The following is a 24,871-nucleotide window of genomic DNA, read 5'->3' as shown; positions in this document are numbered from 1 at the left end:
TCTTAACCCTCTTTGAATTTGTTAGAGGACCACAATTCAGTTTCCTATAAGCGCTCTAAAAATAGGCTAACAAGCATGAAGGCTATTGACTATAAAAAGACTTAAGTTTGTCTTTTTTATTATCAATTAGTTTTGAAGTGAAGTGACACCGCTCCCATTCAATAGAATTTATGTTTGATACATTGTAGGTAAATTATTATAAGTTACCATATAAATATTATAGATATACAACTTGATATTATAAGGTACATATGACATTCGTTTCATGATAATTGTTTTTTTTTATTATTAAATCAATATATGAATTGATTTTTAGTATAAATAATGATTGAATCTCAAATCTCTTATTCAATAATAAAAATATTTACCAATTGAGTTATTTATAACCCACAAAACTTACCAATGTGTATTTACGTATTATGCAATTCTCCAATCAACTTAATAAAACACAAACTTATTTCCCATTATTAGGAATAATTAAGTTGATAGATATATGTTGGATTTCCATGCGAGCATATGTGGTAGGGACAAGATGACAATTGGATCACGTGTAAGACTTTTGCTTCACTTCTTGTTACGAACAAATCACAAGTAACAACAATCTCAATCTCAATCTTAACCCTAGGGCTAGGAACCGGCCCGATACGCAGGAAAAAAAGGTGAAGGTAGAGCCTAGAAGTGGCTTAACTTGACTTAACTTGCCTGCACGAGCAAGCACCAAACACATCACTACACGTGGCAATCCAACAGGGCATCAGCTTCACTGGCAAAAAAGGGCGAGTGGGACCGAAAACCAAACGGAGATAACGGGGTGGACCCCACTTTGCACAACCGGCCTGCACCCAAAATTGTGAGCCTAATGATCGTGGGCTAGCCCACGCCGGACCATTAGCCGCCACGTACTCAGTCCTTAACATCATTCCGTTCGATCAGTGGGACCCTCTCTCCACCACAGCCCACAGAATAAACCACACAAACACTGTCACAGTCTCAGTCTCTCATATTTCACTTCGGCTTCTTCGTCTCTCTTGGCTTCGCTTATGAATAGCAAAAACTAAGCCAAGCTTATCATTCACTATTATATAAATTTCTTTCTTTCTTTTATACTATATTAAAAAAAAAAAGTGGTATTTGGAGAAGTGTCCCATTCGTATAGTCTAAGGTCGGTTTGAGGGGTCCAGCTTGTGAAAGCTTTGTAAAAGAGTATAAAAATACAGGATGTAATAAGTTTTTATGATTATCATATTGCGGACCAACCAACCAGGGGCCGCGTGCAATTGCTGGTGAGGGCTCAGGGATATCATTTTTTAGTATTTTAAATAATTTATTGCTAGAACCTTATAAGGCATTCTTCAGAAATACATTATTAATTAGCTGCACTTTAAGTGGGCTCGAGCTGGGTCTCTGTGTGTGTGTGGGGTGTTAACATTTTTTAGGGATGGACGTGTGAAGCTGTGGCTAACAAAACAATACACAGTGTTGGCCAACTTTAGGAATAGAAAGTTGATGAATTTGTGGTGCAACACGGTTAAGGAAAGGGTAGGTCTTGTTACACTGACAATACACAGATATTTCTGGCTTGTAAATTGTAATAATTCCACGCGCTTCCTGTTCTAGCTTGTTTGACACAATATATAAAGCTTGTTGGAGTTAGTAATAACCAAGTTAAACTGCAATTATTAGTTAAATACTCTAGTGTTAAGGCAAGATTACATTGGCGTATACTACTATCTCGTATTATCTCATCTCATGGGGATATTTAAAATTGTGTATGTGACTACTGGTTCGTTCTTAAAGATGGTTTTAGATTTTATTTGTGGGAAAACTTATAGGGGTGAATGTTAATCCAAATTGTGTAATTATTAAAAAACATAATGAAAAAAGTTTAAAAAAGAAGAAGATATGATTGAATTTAAATATATGGATATTAATTGGTTTTTTTATTTTTATTTTTATTGGTGTAGATGAGATTTGAACCCAAAATCCTTATTAAGAAAAAAGAGATTTTAACCAATGACTTGAACTAACTAAAACTCAAGATAATGAAAAATTATTAATAAATTATATGACGTCAATTTTATCCTATGAAATGTCATTCATCAGCTCTCATATTCAAAATAAACTCATTCCTTTTTAATTCAAGAATTTACTATGAGCACATGGGTCAAAGCGTAAATTTGTACCTCTCATCTTAGGATAAAGTTTTCCTCCTAGTTTGGTTGAAAGAATATTCTCTAACCCATTTCATAAGACCATCAATGTGTATTAAATCATTTAAACACAAATCACATAATTATTTTCAAAAGTCTTATAACTTAATTAATACTTTTTAGTATTTTCAATAGAGACCACTAAGGTTCAAATCAGCCCTCCTTTATTATTGTAACAATTAATTATTAAAAAAAAAAAAAGTTAGATAACTATTAAATAAGTCACAAGACTAAAAATATTCATGTATATATATATATATATATATATTTTAATTTTTACTTTGTAATTCGATAGTTGACGAAGGAGGATTTAAATCATGCATGTCTTCGTTAAAAACATTAGGAAGTGGCTGTTGAGCTATATGGCTCTTGATGTATACACAAATCATTTACTTCAAAATAAATGTGATTTAAAACAAAATTGGATTTGGAGAAATCAGACATCCCAATTATTTTCCATGCAAATTATTATTCCTAACATTATCTCGTTTGTTTTTGTTGGGATCACAATTCAACTCCCTATGACCGCTCTAAAAGTAGGCTTACAGTGCATGATGTTAAATGCCATAAAAGACTCTATGTTTTTTTAATTACCAAATAGTTTTGAAGTAAAGTGACATAGTTTGTGGTCAAACAATTTTAGTTCCTCCTTTCTTTTTCTTTTTAAAACAAGCTAACCAAACGAAAAATTATTATTGTAAGAAAATTATAAGGGTAATCTAGAAGGGCTAATATGCCTATAACCCCTATTATCATCATTATGAATCTGATCGACCGTGTGCACCACGCGGTGTAAATTGAAGTGGAAAAATCTTAGAAGGAGAGAGAAATGTGTAACTTTTGGCGGGAGGATGTTCATCTCAACCTCAAGGTCACCACCAAAATATCACACATTGATTACCTATCATCATCACAATAATACATTAATGTCAATAAATTTCTTTAAGATACTTTTTAGTCTCGTGTCAGTCAAGTCCTTTTTAAGTAGTCCCAACTCATCCACACCGTTCGATCTCCTTACATTCATCACTCTCTCTCTCCGGCAACCTCAAAGAGCAGAACATTCTTTTCTGGTCTTTATCAGTTGCTGGTGGGAGGTACTGGAGGTTGTCAATCTCTCTCTCTCTCTCTCTCTTGAGCCATTTTAGCGCCTCCCTTTTTTTGGCGCAAAGCTTTTGCAGGAATCAAGCTTGCACTTAAAAGATAAGGAGAGAGAAATTATGAGAGGGATGGATTATTAGGGCATGTGCTTGTTGTTGTTTTTGTTTTTGTCTTTGCTTCCTATTTAACCCTATCGCTTCTCTGTATTTCCATTCCAAATACCTTTCCTTTTTCTTTTTCCTCTTATACTTTCTTTTCCTTTCCTCGGGATCTGATCTCTCTCTCTCTCTCTCTCTTTCTCTCTCGACAACTATCAGACAGTTCTCGAGGGTACTATCGTTTGAAGTTCAGTTCAATTCCCGAGGATCACTTTTGTTCTATCCTATCTTTCTTGTCCCTCTCTTTCTTTCTGTGTTTTTTTGTCAGGTTCGTTGGGCTTGTGAAAAAGTTTAAAGCAAGAGTGACGAAAGCTATCTTAAAGTCTTTTGTCTTTAAGCTGTCTGGTGGATACGAGGTTGGGTTCTTCCAGATCGGAGAAGGTTGTGCTGTTGGAAGATTATCAAGGTTGTGTGGCTTTTGTGAGCTTTTCTTTTTCTTCTTCTTCTTGCATGCCATTTGGGTTTTTTATTTTATTTTTTTATTTTTTATTTTTTGTAATTCATTCGGATCCTTCTTTGTGTGAATGTTTGTGGGATGATCGTTTCATGTGATAAAACCTAAAGAGAGTGGACGCTTGTGGTTGTGGGTTTTTTCAGCTGGTTATGGAACGGTTTGAGTTTGATCTTGAAGCTTCAGTTTTGAGATTTACTTTCATTGATAATGCTAATTGACACTAGTTTATTTCACTCTTTTCCCTCTGATTTCTCAGATTTTTTGTATGGGATCTCTAGATAGATGAAAATGCAAGAATTCATTCTAATTCTATACGTCTTTTTCTAGAGTTGAGTTGTTTTGCATTTAGATCTCAGTTTATGTGTATATGAATTTCTTAACTCTAAAATCATGTGTAGAGGTGACAGGAATATGGGTAGTTTGCTTAGAATTATCCAGCATCTTGTAGAAGAATTGCAAAATCATGATGTTTTTCTGCATTAGTATTCATTCTTTGCACTTTTTCTTAATCTTGTTTTTTGTGTACTTTTATTGAATCAGAGATGAATATCATAGTTGCATTGAATATCAATGAAGATGCTACAAAGTATCATCTTGTCTACCAAATGTTCAATCTTTTCTATGATCTGATATGATACCCTTGTTATTTTCATAATAAATTCCTCTTTATATTTCACTGGTTGAAGAATAAACTTTTAGTAATCCATGCCTATATCTTTTATTTCTGGAATGGAACTTTATGCATATACTCGCCTAAAGAAAAACCTAACTTCATTTTTATCTAGATTAATTAATAAAGAGTTAGTCCTCATGCAAAAATATATCAATAGTAATAACTTGCGAGTGATTGATTAATATGTACATAAAAAGTGGTTTATTTAGATTTTCTATTTAAACTTTTTTTTTTAATGATACAAGAGTGTATATGTGTGTAAAGCTCCATCTTAAATACTTGAACCCCGGCCCTTACCCCCTACATCCTACAAGCACTTATACTTATGGAGTAACCATTGCATCAAGGGTATGCGGTGGTAAACAATTTTTCTTTCAAATCTAAAGTTAGCTGTTTGCTTCACTTTTACAATCAATGAAGCTATTTGTTATACAAGAACAACATTAATTTCACTCACATTTCATCATGTTATCCTTAGAGTGGTGTAAGAGAAACGTTGTTTTGCATACTACATAAGTTGGCTATTTTTTTTTATTAAATCAAAGAGCTGTTATTTTGAATCTATGGTGATATATACCATGGTTAATTACAAAATGGATGATTTACAACATATGTTTAAGAGAAATTTATTATCATTGATTTGTAGTAGTTGTAATCCATTGAGAAAGAAGATAAATTTGAGTTGATATATGGTATATAATTACGGTCATGATGTGCTTTCTATAAAAAGAAAGTTTTTTTTTTTTTTTTTTTTTTTTTTAATATATGGTTAGACATAAAAGAAGTTTGCAATCTAGTATAGAATGATCAAAGCAACGAGATACATTAATAGAATGAAGATTGATTCTTAGTTTCAAATCCTTCAATTGAACATGGAGGTAGCTTTACTGTAATGCACCACAAAAAGTATGATGAACATGGTAATTTTTCACGTCATACTAGTCTTTATATTCATTTGTTTGTAGAACTTGAAATCTCCTGTTCAATTCTGATACTAATCAACAAGAATTATAAGCCTTATATTAATCAAAAAGAATTGTACGTAAGCCTAATATTTTGTGTTAGGAATGGGATATATATGATACTTGTAGTACTCATCCCGATTACAAACCCTTTATAGAGGCTGACATCTTTATTAAAAAAAATATTTTTGATTGATTTCCCAGCCGTAGGGGGTCATGTTAGATGTTAGCCATGAAGCATTTTCATATAATGTTAGGTCGTTTTCTTTGTATAAGCTGTTTTGAGACAGTAAAAATTGAATACTAAAAGAACTTTTTTATATGTCAAGTTTAACAATTTTTGTTGAAATAATTTTATTGTTATTACTATTCTGGATAAGATTCACATTAGAGCTTCAAAATTATATCAAATTAATTGTTATTGGCTATAATGATTAATTTTTCTCTACTTTGGATGTGAAGAAATCAAACCTTCTTTTTGGTTGGCCATGGTCTAACATAATTTTTTCTGTCATCATATTGTTGCCGTGTTTGCTTAATTAGGTCCATGTGACACTACATGCCAAAAAACAAGTCCATGTGACACTTAAGCAATATGATCTATCTCCATAATTTGACAAAAGATTTTGTTTCCTAATCAATTGGACATGTTAAACTTCGGAAGCAATAAAATAATTTTTTCTCCAATGTTTTTGGGCTAAATCATTTTAACTCTAATGATTGATGCGTGCAATTAATCTAGTTTTAAATCTGCCTTTTCCTCTCACAATTTGAGTGAAGCTTTAAAAGTTGAGTCAATAGTAGCTTTTTTAGGGTTTTGGCTAGTGTTTCATTTTATATTTTACCGATTACAATATGTCATGTAAGTGGCATTTTTCTTAAAAAAAAAAAACATGCGGTACACTATAATTGATGAAATATAAAGTAGAATACCTGAGATGAAAGATTTGTATTCAAGTAACATTTATTATTGTTTTTGATTCTTGATATGTGCAATTAATCCATCAATGTTATATATGTTTTTTTTTTTTTTTTTTGAGTAAATGTTATATATGTGTGTGTGTTTTTTGTTTCCCTCTCTCTCCCAATTTCAATGAAGCTTTAAAAGTTTAGCTGATTGTCTCTTCTTTAGGGTTTGGCATATTAACATTTAGGAAAATGCTAATGAGTGCCCTTAGGACATTAATTAACAATTCATTTTAGAAAAATTTTGGCATTACTTTTATGGGAAATGAAAAAAGTTGTCAAATATTAATTACTTTTTTTTTCTTTTTCTATAAAAACTTTCTTTAATTAGATTGTTAACCAACATTTATTACTATTTTTATGCTTCTATTTAGATTTCTAACTTTGGAATTGGGACAATTGTTCACAATAGTGTACTTTTCCACCTTTTACATTCTTCTACAACAAAGGTTGTATGGCTGATAGCACTTACCATGTAAAAAAAATGCAGGTTTCAAGTTCTTGGGAAAATATGAATGCCTTTTCACATGTTCCCCCAGGCTTTAGATTTCATCCAACAGATGAAGAACTTGTTGATTATTACCTCAGGAAAAAGATTGCCGCTAAAAGGATTGATCTAGATGTCATCAAAGACGTTGATCTCTACAAAATTGAACCTTGGGATCTTGAAGGTATTGCCATGCATGAATCCTCTAATAATGGTTATTAAAGTTTGAAATGAAATTTGAAAAACAGTTTAGATGATCATATATATATCGGCCATTCATATTGACTATTTGCTAATTTGGACAGAGTTGTGCAAAATAGGAACTGAAGATCAGAATGAATGGTATTTCTTCAGCCATAAAGACAAGAAGTATCCAACTGGAACTCGCACTAATAGAGCTACAAAAGCAGGATTCTGGAAAGCTACGGGAAGAGATAAGGCTATTTACGCTAGGCATAGCCTTATTGGCATGAGAAAGACTTTAGTGTTCTATAAAGGACGAGCCCCTAATGGTCAAAAGTCAGATTGGATCATGCATGAGTATCGACTGGAAACAAATGAAAATGGAACACCTCAGGCAAGTCTTAATTACCTTTTTCTTTCCTGGACTCCAACTGAAATTTGTTTAATTACTTAATTAGTCTATAAAATTTTAAATACAACATTATCAAGAGTTAGTAATTTCTACAGCCTTAATGCAAAAAAAGAAAAAAAAAAAAAAAGTAATTTCTACGGCCTAAGTAAATTACAATCTATAGTGTCACGAGAATCTCAATATTATTGTCTCAATTAATGGAGATAATTTTTTATTTTTTATTTTTTTGAAAAAGTAAAACAAAAACTATATGACAGTAAATTGGTTTTGAGCATCCTTTATAATGACCTATTCTCATATGATATGATACACTACTCACACATCCATAGGGCATAGGGAAATTATATTTCCAAGGTCAATAGCACTTATTATAATCTTTTATAGAGTAAATTATATCATCCTCCCTTTGATGTTCAAGGAAACATTGATGATTTACCTCTTATAAACTTGGATACAATTTTCTTTATCAAATTAAAATCACATTCAAAATAACCTTGGGTAATTATTTTTAATCAAACTAGTTAAGTTACAAGGAAAATCATTAAAAAAAAAAAAACAATATCAAGGAACACAATGTTATGGATTCAACTCAAATGGTAAAAAATTTTGTCGTCAAATTAGATATTTGGATTCTAATCTTACCTACGTTATAAAGAAATTTTTGTGTGTGTTGGTTTGGTGATTGAGAGCAATTATCATTGATTATCAGTCATAGGTGCAAATTCTAATCTATGAAAAGAAAAGAATTTTTGGAAAATAAAATATAGTGTTGGTTATGAATATATGCAAATTGTATGTTAATTTACATTGACTTAAAGACTTAAATCCGAACAAGCAAATGGAGGTAGCAATATTGTTTGCCCTCTCATTCTTAAATATCTTGTTAGCAAGGGAGCTAGTCAAAAATCATGCTGGCTACTCATTTTGACTAATAAAACTTACATTTTGCATTACCAAAAAGAAGAAAGATAGTTAGCCCACTGTAACAATTCCTTTTCAATTGTAAAGTGAAATAAAGGTTCATGCCTCAGAATGTCTATTAACACCTCTACTAAAGAAATAAGCCAGGTTGCAATAGGTAAGTGGGAACTAGAAAAATTCCATCATCGTTGCAGCATAAAAAGTTAAGGGTCATGCATGAAGATTAATGATTTTTTTTTTTTGGGCTACCTGTGCATGCAAATTTCATTAAAATAACATGTCTCACATATCTCTTTCTCCTTCTAGGTGAATAAACTATGCTTTAGGTTCAACATATAGATAAGTCATATGTCATGAAAATAAATGAACAAATATATTAAGTGCATGAGCCCTGAACTTCTAAATTCTGTTGGTTCAATGCTAATTTCCATGAAACCAGAAAATTGTTAGCATGTATAGTTTTTAATGCAAAATTTTCATCTTTGTTGTGCTCAGCCTTTGGTTATGGCCTGAATCAATTCATATTAATTAACCTTGATTCAAGACCTGACCAAGAGCTTCTAGGTCAACTTTCTCTTGCATAGATACGATATACAGAAATATTGAGTTTCTCACGTTAAAAAACTTCCTTCCTCTCTCTCGCTTCTGTTCTGTTCTCAAAAATGGACTTTTGATGAAATTATATTTTATTGTTTTCTCCTATAATTTTGGTGCCTTCATGTTAAGCAGATTGGAGGATTTTCATAGATATTTCATATTTTTTTTTTGCTGCATTCAAAATTGATGTAATTATTGTAATTGCACCAGGAAGAAGGATGGGTGGTATGTAGAGTGTTCAAAAAGCGAATGGCAGCAGTGAGGAAAGTGGGGGACTATGAGTCACCATGTTGGTATGAGGAGCCAGTCTCATTCATGCCTGAAATTGATTCCCCAAGGCGAGTTTCTCACCAATATACACCTTACCACCACCACTATCCTTGCAAGCAAGAGCTTGAGTTGCAATACAGTATGAATATGCCTCATGATCCTAATTTCCTCCAACTCCCTCAATTAGAAAGCCCCAAAGTTCCTCAATCAGGTGCCAGTCTAAGTTGTACCTCAGTTGTCCCATATGGCTTCGATAGGAACAGTAATGGAAGCGCTTTGCAGTCTTCAACCCTTACACAAGAAGAACACATGCAACAAAGCCATCTTAGCTCATTTTATAGTAACAATGAAGCGGTGGATCAAGTGACCGATTGGCGAGTCCTTGACAAATTTGTGGCATCTCAGCTCAGCCATGATCAAGATGCTTCAAAGGAAACGAATTACTCCAACGCCCAAGCTGTGTTTCATGTGGCAGAACACATGAATATGTTATCCAATGACTCCAAAAGGCCAGAAATTACAGAAGAGTTTGCCTCAACATCTGCCTCAAGTTGCCAAATTGATCTGTGGAAGTGAAAATATTATACTATCATAATTAGATGATGCATACTAATCATAGGAAGTACAATTTAAAAGGAAAGAAATATTGATCCAGGTTTCTGTACATAATAAAACTAAAATGGTATTGCTTTAGCTATTGGTCTATATATGGTGCCCTTTGTATTGATTAATACTGGGCAGCTAGGTAGACCAAATATACCCTACGATGAATAAGCTAGTATTTCTATGTGAACTTATGGCCGAGAGCTGTTTGGAACTAACTCGGTGAATGTTGAATGTAATTTGCCTTATTACAGCTTATTTTTCATTTTGAAAAGTTTATGTACACCCTTGGTCTAATTGTTTCATAAGTATGTTCTATTTCTTACATGAAGAAGCTATAAAAGAAAAAAGGATTTCTAACTTTTGCTTTTATCTGAAGAAGCATGTCGCTCCTTTACTCCTCCCCTCATTTTATTTAAATAGATCTACTACCATTCCAATTGAAACGGACAAGTAGCTAGAATTGCTAAGTAAAAAATGTACGTATTTTCTAGTGGTTAATAAATAAGAGAAGTTTCACATTTTATGTTTGGTCACACTTAAAAACAAAGTTGCAATTTTGTTATAAAACAACATCTAAAATCAAGATTCACTAAACTTTGTAGTTCAATTGATTGACACTTCCTCTAGGGTTCAAATCCCTCCTCTTCGTTGTAACTATCGAATTATCCAAAAATTGAAAGCTACATGGTGTAATTTCATGGAACTCCATTCGGTTCACCAATCTTCCTGCCTCATGAATACTTACTCTCAGAGATCAAATGGGCAACTGTACCAAAAATAAAAATTCTTACCATTGGTTGAATCGTATTTAATGCTGTCATGAAATGTTATGATTTTCACGGACTTTTTTATTTTTATTCAAAGGAGAAGAAGGGGCAGGGTGTACTTAATTAAAGGACATTAATTCTCTCACATTTCGTATTGTATATCGTCCATTCACATTTTAAATGTGAAAATCAATAAATAAAAAAAGGATATCACATGTGAAATTATGAATGTTGTATGTACAAAGTATACATGAACAAGTGTGAAAAAATAATTATCGATAAAAGACAATTGAGGAACCATATCATCAAGTAAACCTGTAATTGTAGATAGTTTTGTAGCTGAAAATAACCACATCTTGACCGCTTGAATAGTATAGAAATTGAATGGTTAAATTTATTGTTTTCTAACTGTTTAAGATTTTGGGACAAATAAAAAATTATGATACTAAAGTAGGTGGTCATAAGTTCAAAATATCTCCACTCTACATATGGCAGTTTATCAAACGAGTGGTTTTGCTGTTGCAAGAGTGGCTACTTGAAGAACTCAAATAACTCCCATTAAAATGACAAAAGTTAATAAGGCCCGTATACATGTCACAGATCAATGGTAAGCCTTTTTTGTTAGCCATATACAGCATTTACCCTACTAGCTTCCCTGCCCACTTTTCCTTGTATTATAGACCTTGTCATAAGAAGAGCAACATGATTGCTAGCGCCCCTACTGGGAATGCATGCACTCCATGCGTGAAAGGGTTTCTATATATGAAGGGTTGTGAGCAGTGAGCTCAGGGATGAAAATATTTGTGAAAGGGGTGCTATGCAAGATATATAGGCATTTAGTACTAGCAGTCATGGCTAACCAGCTTATTCAAGATACAGGACATCCCATCCAATTAAATTTTCATAACCACAAAGTCATTGTTGAGATACATACAGAAAACAAATGAGATTCAGACACACACACACTAAAAAAAAACACACACACACACACACACAATTACAAAGAATAGTTATTAATGTGGCTTGAGACGTGCAACTAGCATTGTCATTCTCTAGCTAAACCATTACAAAGGCACACATATTAACCAAAGTCGCTAGATTTATTGTTAACCAAAACATGCGAATGCATGATTGACTACTTGAATTCGATCAAATACAGTAAGTATGACAAGACTTTCAATATTCAGAAATTCGCCGACCCTACCTACCTAATTTAGACCCAATGCATACCTGTACAAGAAGTTCACCGTAAAATGAAGCCAGAAACTATCAACGAAGATGGTGGTTTCCCTTAATATTTGAATCTCGAACTAAAATCAGAGCAACTAAGAGCTTACCAAGTTGCTCTCAAACTTCAACAATCTAGGAAGATAACCGAGAAGAAAATATGATTTGAGACATGTATTAAGAAAAGATATGAGTCACCCACCTCAGCTTCCCAAGTTGAGCTGCAGTTCGAGCGTGGAAGATATTGTGTGCATTTGACCGCCTGAAATATGTTTCAAAACTTTTCCTGGCTTTAAGTAGCAACTGCGGGGAACAAATTTTAAGCCTGTTATTATAGTTAGTGGAACTAAAGAAAAAAAGAAAAGGGTATTTATTTGGTTGCTTGAATATTGACCTTCGAGGATCTTCTTACTTGGGTTGAAGTCAAGCACATATATATGAAAATCCCTTTTAAGCAACGAGAAATTTGCAAGCGACATAATGATTGGGCGTGCTGTCATGGACTCATAATGCATCAACTCTGGCTTGGAGAGAGAGAGAGAGAGAGAGCATGCTTGAGAGTTGAGAAGACTCCTCATGGGAAAAGGCTTAGAAAGCGAATGCTTCTTTCTGACCAAGTTTGACGTTTAGTCCTACTATCTTTCATATTAGGGTTTGTTCACAATCTTTCTTAGCTTTATTAATATTCTTGCGTCACTAGTGATAAAAAGGAATATAAAAAACTAAGACTTCCATTTCTGTCAGGCATATGAGAGGAGAGGGTGGATTCACTAGCCCCAGCAATCAAAGCCCAAAAAACAAGTAGACCATGCGCATTTGATGCAGTGTGTGACTGAATAATTAGGGTTTATTAAAAATATTGTTTGCAGACTAAGATGACATTATTGACCATGTGAAACAATCGCAGGTGAGGCAGCATCATCCACGTGCTTCCTTTGGCTCCCCAAATCCCAAACTTCCGTAGTTTTCAGTGTCCGGACTTCACTATATTTCTCATTACTTTGTCATTTTATCTTAGTTTGCAATCGAAAAACCAGTTGGGCATCCGACATGTTGTGTGATTAAACAATCCTCATGATGAATATAATTTTTCAAGTCAATCCTCTATCTTTCTCTTTTTTTCCCATTCTTTTTCTCTTTGTTAATTCCTTTCTCATATATATACTAAGAAAATATACTCATTGATAAAATATTGAACAAAGATCCAAATGGTTTATTTTGAGAATCTCCTCCAACCCATTACGTGGAGATTTATTTAAAGATAAAGTTTAGCTACAAACTTGATTATAGGCTACAATTTCCTTTAAAAAAAAATTAAATTTACTACATCTTTTAAAAATCTAACTGTTAGAGTACATGTTCTTTACACTTTTAACACACATGTCAAACTATGTGTCAATTGGATGTTAATTATTATATAATCCATAAACTTTTTTTTATTCATAATTTTATACTACAAAAACTTGCAATTTAAACAATTAATTGATGACATAATTATTGATCTTTAATTTTATAAAAATTTTGCAAGTATAGAGAATATAAAAAGAAAATGTAATCAAATGGTAGATTTGTAAAAACTTACATCTAATAAAAAGATATTTAGTGAAGTTATATTCTTAGTCTACAACCAAGTTTGTAACCAAACTTTGTCATTTATTTAAATAAGTCATATAATTCATTAAAAAAAATTGTATAGCTAAACCACACATAGATTAGCTTCTCAAGTTCAATCGCTTGGTGTTGTCATATCAACCCTAAAACTTCCAACCAACAACAAAATACCAATTCATGGCTACAATTGTTCCTGGAATTATACATGGTATGCAGTATGCTCACAGTGAGAATTACCTAGTGAGATATGATAGGATTAAATCCTAATGGAAATATTTTACCTAGAGTCTTTTGCTACTCAATGTAGCTTTTTACTTGATCTCTTGACCCTTAAATTTGAAAGAAAACTTAATGTCTTAATCGAAGTTAAAGGAAAAGAATCAAAGCTCCATATCTCACTAAAATAGTTCAATTCTAAAAAAATGATTGGTAAATATACAAATTACATGAATGATAACATATACTAATTATGTGATACAGTCCATATGTAGATGTACCACAAGTACCGTAGAAAAGTAGCTATACTCATGGAATTATAGAAGACATTTTGTCCTTTGCTGTTGTCGTAGTATAACATAGGATCTGTAGAAATAGCTTAATGATAGTACATTGAAAATTTGACATTATATAATCATTGTATTTGATGTTTTTTCGCCCTCTATTTACGGAGAGCTTGTTAGTATACATCGAACGAGATGGAAGGAGTTTGTCCTAGCATGACTCAAAAGGAGACAAGAGAAAAGAGAGTTGACAGACTAAGAGGGCGCATTCCCTGATTGGAAATGCTTGGGGGGGAACCATAAAGGAGAGACAACCAATTCTTTGCCTTATTGATTGATGTCTCGCTCTTGTTTGTTTGAGTGGTGGTGTTTGTTGGTCCACTTGAGGAAAAAAAAAAAAGAAAAAAGAAAAAAAGAGAAAAGTAAAGGCTAAGCAACTTTTGATTGGTTTGTTACTTCAATAGATGGTGTCAAACTTGACTTGGGAGTCGGGATATAGGCTTGTCCACAACTTGTTTGTCCGCTCTCATGAGACTTCCCAACTTGCAAAAGCCGCTGCCTCTTTCCCACTCTATCTATTTCTAGGTGTCACTTTTTCTGTTAGTTGACCTTAACTTGCAAGGTTCCTTTTTTTCATCTTTTGGGTTCTACTCTCTAGAGAGAGAGAGAGCATAATTAACTTGAGGAAGATATAGTCACTACCGGAAATTGGTTCTATTGCAGTGGCCACAAAATGTTGCAAAACTCCCCAAAAAAAACCACTGCAAAATGTTTTGCAACTTTTTCTTGCAACACTTTTCTGACCGTTGCAATAGTACTGTAGCAATTTTCCTATTGTAGCGCTTTTTGAGAACGCTGCCATAAAGTTTTTGTATTGCAGCGTTTTCTTTGCAATTTTTATGGAATGTTGCAACAAATAATAAATTTGTAGTGATTTTTGTCAAACACTGCAATAAAGTACGTTTTGCAGCATTTTTCAAAACTCTGTTAAAAGTTTCAAAAATTTTTTTTTTTAATTATTAAAATAATTTTTCCCAATAATTGATTTTTTTAAAAACTAAAATTTATTTTAGTAACTTTTTTCTCATAAACATTTATTTTAGTAACTTGATTACAAATACTAGCTCATATTTAAATTGCAAATACACGATGCTCCAAATATTGTACACATGAAAAAAAAAATTCATTTATTCATAATGTGATTACACCACCAAGTTTCACCAATTCACTATAAGTAAAAATATCAATGTTGTGAAATTCAACAATAAAATTTACATTTGTTACAAAATAATGATTTTTGTTTCATGCTGGATGATTGATTGTTGCAACGAACTGCTATTTATGTTTCTTACCTGCAACACAAATTACAATAATCAAAATTAATAATGTCATTTGCAAAACACACACATAATTTCCTAATAATTCAATAAATAAATAAACTTTACCTCACTCAACAAAATTAGAACCACAAAAAATAGGGAGAGAGGGTGACAGATCGTAGAGCACTTGCTGTTGTCTCCCTCATATAAAATAAAATTTATAATTAGCAAATAGGAGAGAGAGAGAGAGAGAGAGAGAGAGAGAGAGAGAGAGAGAGAGAGAGAGAGAGAGAGAGAGAGAGAGAGCTAAACCGCAATGGTGTGATGTTTGTGGGTATGCCAAAGCTTGAGAAAAACTTTGGTAGGAGATGAGATTTTCTTTTTTGGTGGAAGATGAGAATTTTTTTGAGAAGATAATGGAAGATGGGATTAGGATGAGATTTTCTTTTTGAGTGGGAGATGAGAATTTTTTCGAGAAGATAATGGAAGATGGGATCAAGATTAAAAATTGGGGAGAGTAAAATTAGGCATTAGGGCTTTTTGTTTTTTGAGAAAAAAAAAATGATTGGGAAGTTATGGTGGAACGTGGAAGTGTTTTGGGTTTTTTTTTTGGTTTAATGTGAACCTGGGAGTATTTTTTTTTGGCTTTGGGGATTTGAAAATTTTTTGTGCCAAATTTTTTAGGTTTTAGAATTCTAGCACCAAAAAAAAAAAAAAAAAAAATCCTTATTGTAGCGTTTTAATAAAAGCTTTTTAAAAAATGCTTCAAAATCCAAATAAATTAGCAACAATCACTCTAATAAACGCTGAAATATATCTCTTTTAGTGGTGTTTTAAGAAAACATTGCAATATCATTATCTATTGAAGCATTTTTTTTAAACGCTACAAATCAAACATTGCAAAAGTCCACAATTTTTGTAGTGAGTTTAGGTGAGTTAACACTCAAGCCGCCATTAACCTAATACTTGTTTCAAAAGATGTTGATTTAACATATATGTAGTATGCTTTGTAGCTATTTTTGCACAAATGCTTGCATCTTGGAATTTATCAAATAGAAACTAGCTATGAGATTACATAAGCCAAAACAGAAAATATTCAAGGATGCTATATATTGGAGTGTGAATTTTCTCTCATATGAATTCCATTAATCCTTTGATGACAATGTTGGGTTGTGGTCTTGTAAAGAAAAAGATCCTGTTAAATGATTAGGTATTGTTTGAAAGATAGGATGATTGGGGCCGGTGCATGCATGTGATACGTGTGGGCTTTCGATAACTTAATAAGAAAGGAAGGATGAATTTGGAAACACTGAGAATGTGGTCCTTTTTTTTCTTTGGATCTGTTTTATCTTTTTTTTGCCTTTATGTATATGAAGATAGGCATATATAATTTCCAATATGAACTGTAATATATATTCTATAGGGAATACGTGAATTTGAATTCTAAAGGCATATATGTGGTGTAACACAATATATGCGTACGAGAGGGTTCGGGCTAGCAAGCCTAGAATTGGAATCCAGTCCATCCCAGCCCATTAGGACCAAATTATAGGGCCCACCAGGGCTGATTTGATAGGGTACACAAATATGAAGCAGAAGATCCATGGAAGAATTTATAATAAATAATAATAAAAAAAAATCCACCGAAGACTCTCCTTTAGATTGGAGCCAAGACTTGAAGTTAGGGGTAATTTTGCTGTTAATTGCATGTGGCGACTCTAGCTTTCGGCTTAGTTGCTTAATAGCTAACGGTTTTTTTTTTTTTTTTTTAAACGTGTGCATCTAGGTATGAACAATATAATTTTGTTTAAATTTTTTTAAAGAGTTAGTTGTTTATTTTGGGTAAAATTGGTTTATTGAGTTTAATTGTTTTTAGTTTTACTATTGGTAATTTTTGTTGTTAAATAATTTTTTTGGACTTGTTTATTTTGCTTTAGATTTTAGATGTGGCCTTTAAAAGGAGGAAAATGCTAGAATTACAAACTTTTTTGACAAATTATTAATCTGGTGAGTGGTTATTAGAGCATTCTCATCAAGAATGCTAAAAAATAGCATTTAGCATCTCAAAAATTACTTTATTTATTTTAACACCATGTTTTATAATACACCTAATATCAAAAGTTTTATATTTTTTACCACTTTAATAAAATATTTTATTTTTTATTTTTTAAAATTATTTTTATTCTTACTCTCCTCTCATTTTTTCCACTACTCACAAACCCACCACCACCCACAACCCCAACCCTCAACCACCAAAATCACAAACAAAAACAAACTCAAAACTAAAAGACAAACCCATCTCCCTCTCTTCTCTGAACCAAAATCACCAACAAAGTCACACATTTTTTCTTCTCAACCTAGCAAACCCATGATCGCCAACCACCATCACTCACCCACCTGCCATAACCGTAAATCCCAACCCAAAATCAACCCACCACTAGCCACCACCACTACAAACCACACCCACCCACCATCAACCACCATAAACCAAGACCCACTCACCCACCCACCTGCCATCACCTAAAACCCCAACCCAAAATCAACCCACAATTAGCCACCATCACCACAAACCATACCCACCCACCATCAACCACCTAACCCAAAACCCACTCACCCACCCACTACCTGCCACCACCGTGAACCCGATCCACCACCGCCATAAATCAACCTACTAAAAAAAAAAAAAAACCACCACCACCGTGACTACAACCCATCCACCACCACTTTAGTGCCCACAAGCCAAAATCAAACCAATAACCACCACAAAATCCAACCTTTCAAACCCAAATCATCCAAAAATCATACACACAATAGGAAAAGAGAGATATTTTCAACCATAGCAAAAGAAGGAAAAAAAATAGAAGAAAGGGAAAGGAAGAAGATGACACAGAGAAGAGATAGAGAGAAGATGAGAGGGAGAAGTGAAGTGAGACTCAAAGACACAGAGAGGGAGAAAAGAAAAAGAAAGACAAAACAAAGGAGATGGATTAATTTAATATTATTTTATTATAACAGCCAACTACAGTAGAGATAACAGCTCACTGTAGCTGAGTGTCAAAATATTTGAAGTATGAGATCTTTGATGTAATGGGTGTTTTTGTGTTGGTGCTAAATTTAGCTTTCTAGCATTCTTAATAAGAATGTTCTTACTAAATAAAAATGTGGTGTAAGTGATGGGCCCAGATGCAAACCAATAAAAATTTACTACCACAAACTGTTGTAAAAATATTATAGAAAAGTTTGTGGCTAGAGTAGTACTCTTAAAAAAATCAATGATAATGTTAAGGGGGGCAAAGTGCGATTTTATAGAACAAAATTACTAAAATTGGTGCCAATATATATATATATATATATATATATATATATATTTTTTTTTTTTTTTAAATTAGGGGGGCCATTGCCCCCCCCCTATATATATTATATATATATATTTTTTTTAAATTAGGGGGGCCATTCCCCCCCCCCCCCAAACAATCCAAGTCTCCCTCCTGCTCTAGATGCATGTCCTCTCAGTCCCTCACCCTTAATCAACAACAACAAAAAAGAGTCTGATATTGAGGGATAATTCCTGCCAAATCCAAGTCCTCTTGACCCTATTAAATACCACATCTCACTACTAGTAAAGATATGTCTAGGTTGGAGGTGCATGTCTTTGGTCTCACTAGACATCCTTGTTACGGTTCTATCTTTCCCAAATTGGGTCCTTAGTAGATCAAGGCTATATAAATGATTTTGAGAAACCCTAATTAATTGTAACTTGATTTTTTTTGGGGGGGGGGGGGTTGTAAAGTGTAAAACAAAAATTGTTTATCAAACTCTCCCAAACTGCAACCTTACAATTCTTCAATTTACACACTCTGTGGCCCTCCCCTAGGAAATTGTATGTATATGCTGCATATACCTATCAAACCACTTTCAGAGCCAAGTGGTATTTCTCCCTTTTAAATAAGGACAAAGTTTGGCTACAAATAAGGTTACAACTTTCACTCAAAAAATTAACATTGCTACATATTTTAAAAATCTAACCATTAAATTGTATGTTCTTTATGTTTTTAACACGCATGTCAAATTTCATGCCAATCAGATATTATTTACTATGCAATCCATAAAATTTTTTTAATAGACAATTGTAGACTATAACAACTTGAAATTTAAACATTTGATTAATAACATACCTATTGATCTGTGATCTTCTAAAAAGTTTATAGACATGGAAGATTTAAGAAAAAAATATAATACAATAATGGATTTGTCAAAATTCACATCCAATAAAAAGATATTGAGTAGAGTTGTAGTTTATTATCGAACTTTGTCATTTAAATAAAGGATGGTTTTAGAAGTCATCTCTTTGTATACCCCCATTATATATTACTAATTGACCAATAAACAATAAAATTCACTCTGATGACAATCAAAGTAAGTTGTTTTTCAATTCTAAACCTCATTGTCCTTACAATGTAAAAAAGATAGTAAGAAGGTCCAGCTTGACTAATACAAATAATTGTGGAGGGAAAAAAATCAAGGAAAGGTCCTAAATTCTCAAAACCAAACCATGCCTAGCTACCATTTTGTTTGTCACATCTTACACCTACATTGTACAAATTTAAGATTTGGAGATGGTTATCCACCGCTAGATTCTCAAAGGGCTCCAACTTAGATTGGCATATATAAGAGGGAAATTCTTGCCCAGTCCCGGACTACAAGGTCACCAAGCTGACCTTGTAGTCCCAGCCAATAAGAACAAAACATGTAAAATGAAAATGCTAACATCATTTAAATAGTACAGCTCATCAACAATGGCAAATGCTGGTCTTCTCATTAACTTTCCCGTTAGCTTGCTGTTTTCAATAGTTCTTTCACCAATTTCAAAAGTTTTCGGGCCCACCTTAATTTCAAATTTCAAATTTCAATCCACCCGCTTATTTCTTATATTTCATTTCTCCTCTTCAACATAAAAATGAAAATCACTTTCTTGTAACTCTCTCCCAACCGACACAGCCATGGTCTCACTGGTTTTTTCACCTTCTTGTAGCTTTTTTCATTTTTTTGGTTGTCACTGAAAACTTAGAAATTCATCTCTCATGTTTTGTGTTTAATTTTGTAGATCATCAGCATGCACAGGTTGAAGAAAATCCACAAGGTTCAAAAGGTGACAATGAAATCGCACTCTCTAATATTTCTTTCTCTCTCTCTTTCTAAGTTACTGAACTTATGTATTAGTGTTAGCCTCTGTTTGATTGTCGAGAAATTGGATGTGAAATCAATTGTAAATGTCTTAATTAACCACTGTTTCCATTGCTATACAAAATTTTTTTCTCCTTTCAAAAGCTCAAAAAGTGTTTTACATTTTTACTCAATTAAGTGTTGTTTTGCGTTTCCATCTATAGTGCTCTGAATCATCAATGAAGTTCTTAGCCTTTGTTCGGTTCCAGAGAAAATAGAAGGAAAAACTTGATGCCAAATTTAAGTTGTAACCACCATTTTCATGGAATCATAGGTGCCTAAAGGTGATTTTGGAAGGAGCGTTAGCCATATGACCCTGAACACAACTTTCGGCCTAAACACATGACCCTCTGTTTGTAGTAGGTGGGAATAGGGGAAAAGCTTGGGGGTTGTTTATTTCTATTCATGATGTGTCCTTGGGAACAAGCTAATTTAACTTTGCATTTTTAATTTGAGTGGTTATTTTTGTTGGGGAAAAATCCTAATCCCCTCTTTGTCTAGTGTGAATTAAAATATATAACTACCAAGCAATAGTAATATTATGGAAACAAAAAAAATTCCAGCAAGTACCATATAAACACAACCATATAAGAACACCAAATCTTACGTGGAAAACCCTCTAGTGTAGAGAGAAAAACCATAGGGCAGTTCCAAAAAATATCCATTATGAAATAGAAATTACAACTATCAAGTTTATACTAAAATTAAGTCCACAATAAATTGGATATACAACAAATAAATCTCAATGAGTAAATACAATCTCACCACAAAGTTAGTAGCAAAATCTTCCTCTAAATACTCCAACTCTCCAGGGTTGTAGCACCCAAAAACTCCATGAGAACTCCACCAATTTATCTTCCTTGTGTGTAACTTGAGTAAAGAAAAATGTCTCATTTTTCTTTTTCAATCTCTCACACTCTCATTGTGTTTCTCTCTATCTCTTCACATGGACTGCACCTCTCAAGTTGAAGCTCTCTCTTTCTCTGTGTCTTGCTCTCTCTTGAACTCACACCAAAATGGTTGAATATAGCTCTCTTACTTCAGCTCTCCTCACTAGGCCAAATGACCCTTGCTTTTTGCTTCACCCAATTTTCTTTCTTCCTTCAATGTGTTAGACACGCCTAAGTCAAGTCTCATTAAGAGGCATGGCTGACTTGAAGACTTTTGGAAGCAAGCTCATAAATGAGCTTTGACCCATGCATGTGGGCTAGACCCACACGATGCTTTGCACCTAACAATCTCCCCCTCCAGCCCACTACGGAGGAGATCTTCAACCCAAGTCTTTAATCAGAATTCATGCCAGCCAACCCGGCAGAAAGCTTTAGCTTCTTTCTAGACACAACCTTGGTCAACATGTCAGCTAGATTTTCGTCTGTGTGAATCTTCTCTAATTCAAATGATTATTGTTCAACAACTAGTCTCAACCAATGGTATCTCACCTCAATGTATTTCGAGCGTGAATGGTACATAGAATTCTTGCTCAAGTCTATAGCACTTTGACTATCACAATTAACTACATACTCATCTTGCTTTAAACCCAATTCTTGGAGAAACTGTTTCAACCAAAGCATCTCTTTACCTGCTTTATTAGCTACAATATACTCAGCCTTAGTTGTAGATAAGGCAACACACTTCTGTAATCTTGACTGCCATGATATAACTCCCCCTGCAAAAGTAAATAAATACCCAAATGTAGATTTCCTACCATCAAGGTCACCTGCCTAATCTGCATCTACATAACCCTCCAAAACTGGGTTAGAATCACCAAAAGTCAAGCATAATTTAGAGCTACCTCTCAAATACCTGAAAATCCACTTCACTGCTTCTCAGTGATCTTTTCCAAGATTAACCGTGAACCTACTAACAACACCAACTTTATGAGCAATATCTGGTCGTGTGCAAACCATAGCATACATCAAACTCCCAACTGTTGAGGAATAAATGGTTGACGCTATATCTCCCTTTTCTTTCTTTGATGAAGAACAAGATCTCTTTCTTAACTTGAAATGAGAACCAAGAGGTGTATTGATTGGCTTGGCATGCTTCATATTGAACCTTTCAAGAACCTGCTCAATATATTTCTCTTATGATTACCATAGCTTCTTAACTTTCTTGTCACATAGAATCTGCATACCTAAAATTTGTTTTGCTAGATCCAAGTCTTTCATATCAAATGACTTGAACAAGTCCTTCTTCAAATTTCCAATCACAGCTGTATCTTGTCCTACTATCAACATATCGTCCACATATAGCAAAAGAATAACAAATTTAACATTGGAAAATTTTCTAACATACACACAATGATCTGCATTTGTCCTTGTGTACCCATGACCCACCATGAATGAGTCAAACTTCTTGTACCACTGTCTTGGAGCATGCTTCAAGCCATACAAACTATTGTTTAACTTGCAAACCATGTGTTCTTTCCCTTTCACTTTGAATCCCTCTGGCTGATCCATGTAGATTTCTTCTTTCAAATCACTATGAAGAAAAGCAGTCTTCATATCAAGTTTCTCAAGCTCAAGATCCAAGCTAGCTACTAATCCTAGAACTACCCTGAATGGAACTCATCTTGACTACTAGAGAGAATATCTCATCAAAATCAATCTCTTGTTTCTGATTGAAACCCTTGACCACCAATCGAGCTTTATATTTCACTAACTTATCACCATCTTTCTTTAACTTGAACACCCATTTGTTTTTCAATACCTTCTTACCTTTAGGAAGTTCCACCAAGTCATAAGTCTTATTCTTGTTCAAAGAATTCATCTCTTCATGCATAGCCTTCAACCAGCTTTGCTTATCCTTATGAGACTGTACTTCCTGAAAATTTTCTAGCTCCTTCTCTTTAGTAATCATAGTATACTCAAAGGTGGGGTATCTAGTCGTTGGACGACGCTCTCTCGTAGACCTTCTCACTTGAGGTTCTACCATCTCTAGTGGAGGAGGCTACTCCTTCTACTCAACATCATCTGTATTTGTCACATCATCACCATCAATACCTGCTAGCTCATCAGCATCAAATTTAGTTGGTTCATCACCATAATTCTCATCTTGTACCTCTTCCCTATTTGTGGCATTATCTAAGGAAGAAGAGGTAGGTGTAAGATCAGGATTACCTTCAACTATAGCTTTAGGCTTCTTAGTTTTTTCAAAGTCTGTCAAGTTTTCATTCTCATGAAAAACTACATCTCGACTTCTGATCATCTTCTTTTCTTTTGGATCCCATAGCTTGTAACTAAATTCTACATCTTCATATCCAACAAATATACATGGAGTGGATTTACTATCAAGCTTTGATCTTTGTTCCTTAGGCACATGAACAAATGCTTTGCACCCAAATACTTTCAAGTGAGAGTAAGAAACATCTTTCCCTATCCATACTCTTTTTGGAATATCAAAATCCAAAAGAACTGATGGAGATCTATAAATTAGGTAGCATGCAGTCAGAACAGCTTCACCCCAAAATGACTTAGGCAGATTAGCCATTCTCAACATACATCAAAACATAAACCCACACATTTCGTGAAGCATCATCAATAAATGTAACAAAATATTTATTGCCACCTAAAGTCTCAACATCAATGGGACCACATATATCAGAATAAACAAGATCTAATATGTTGGGTTTTCTAGTAGAGGGTATATTAAATGAAATTCTATATTGTTTACCAAATAAACAAAAGTCATAAGGATTTAGTGACATACCTTTGGCAAAGGGAATGAGAAACTTCTTTGCCAAAATCTGCAACCTTTTTTTCACTCATATGAGCCAGCCGCCTATGCCACAAGTTAGGCGAAGAATCCTCCTAAGCTGCACTAACAACATCCTTGCATAACTTTACTTGTGTTTTGTGAAGTGTACAACAAATTTTCTCTCAAGCAAACACCAATGATCCTTTGCTAAGCCTCCATTTTCCATCATGAAAATAATTTTCATAACCTTCTTTATCAAGAACATGAGTGGAAATCAAATTTAGGCAAATATTTGGAACATGTCTCACATCCTTCAAAATCAGGGTGTATCCAGTGTTAGTCCTAACACAAATATCACCAATTCCCACAATGTCCATATAACTATCATTGTCCATCTTCATTCTCCCAAAGTTTCTCGCCTTGTATGAAGTGAATAACTCCTTTCTAGGAGTGACATGGCAGGAAGTAGCTAAATCAATCACCTATTCAACATTGTTAAGACATATGTGATTCACTTGTTAAGAACAT

The 24,871-nt window shown here is 33.6% G+C and overlaps 1 protein-coding gene across 1 annotated transcript; it reads left to right on the top strand.

Annotated features, from left to right (window-relative positions):
• The first annotated feature begins 3,292 nt into the window (after positions 1–3,292).
• On the top strand, positions 3,293–10,327 carry LOC115970898 (NAC domain-containing protein 7-like). The gene is made up of 4 exons (XM_031090516.1): positions 3,293–3,875; positions 7,015–7,195; positions 7,317–7,588; positions 9,335–10,327. The coding sequence occupies exons 2-4, from the start codon at positions 7,036–7,038 to the stop codon at positions 9,968–9,970; spliced, it is 1,068 nt and encodes a 355-aa protein (XP_030946376.1). The 5' UTR covers positions 3,293–3,875; positions 7,015–7,035; the 3' UTR covers positions 9,971–10,327.
• The last annotated feature ends 14,544 nt before the right edge of the window (positions 10,328–24,871 follow it).

This window comes from Quercus lobata, chromosome 12 (genome assembly GCF_001633185.2).
Source record: "Quercus lobata isolate SW786 chromosome 12, ValleyOak3.0 Primary Assembly, whole genome shotgun sequence".
Lineage (NCBI taxonomy): Eukaryota > Viridiplantae > Streptophyta > Magnoliopsida > Fagales > Fagaceae > Quercus > Quercus lobata.
The sequence above is the reverse complement of the archived record's forward strand: the minus strand, read 5'-3'. Positions and strand labels throughout refer to the sequence as shown.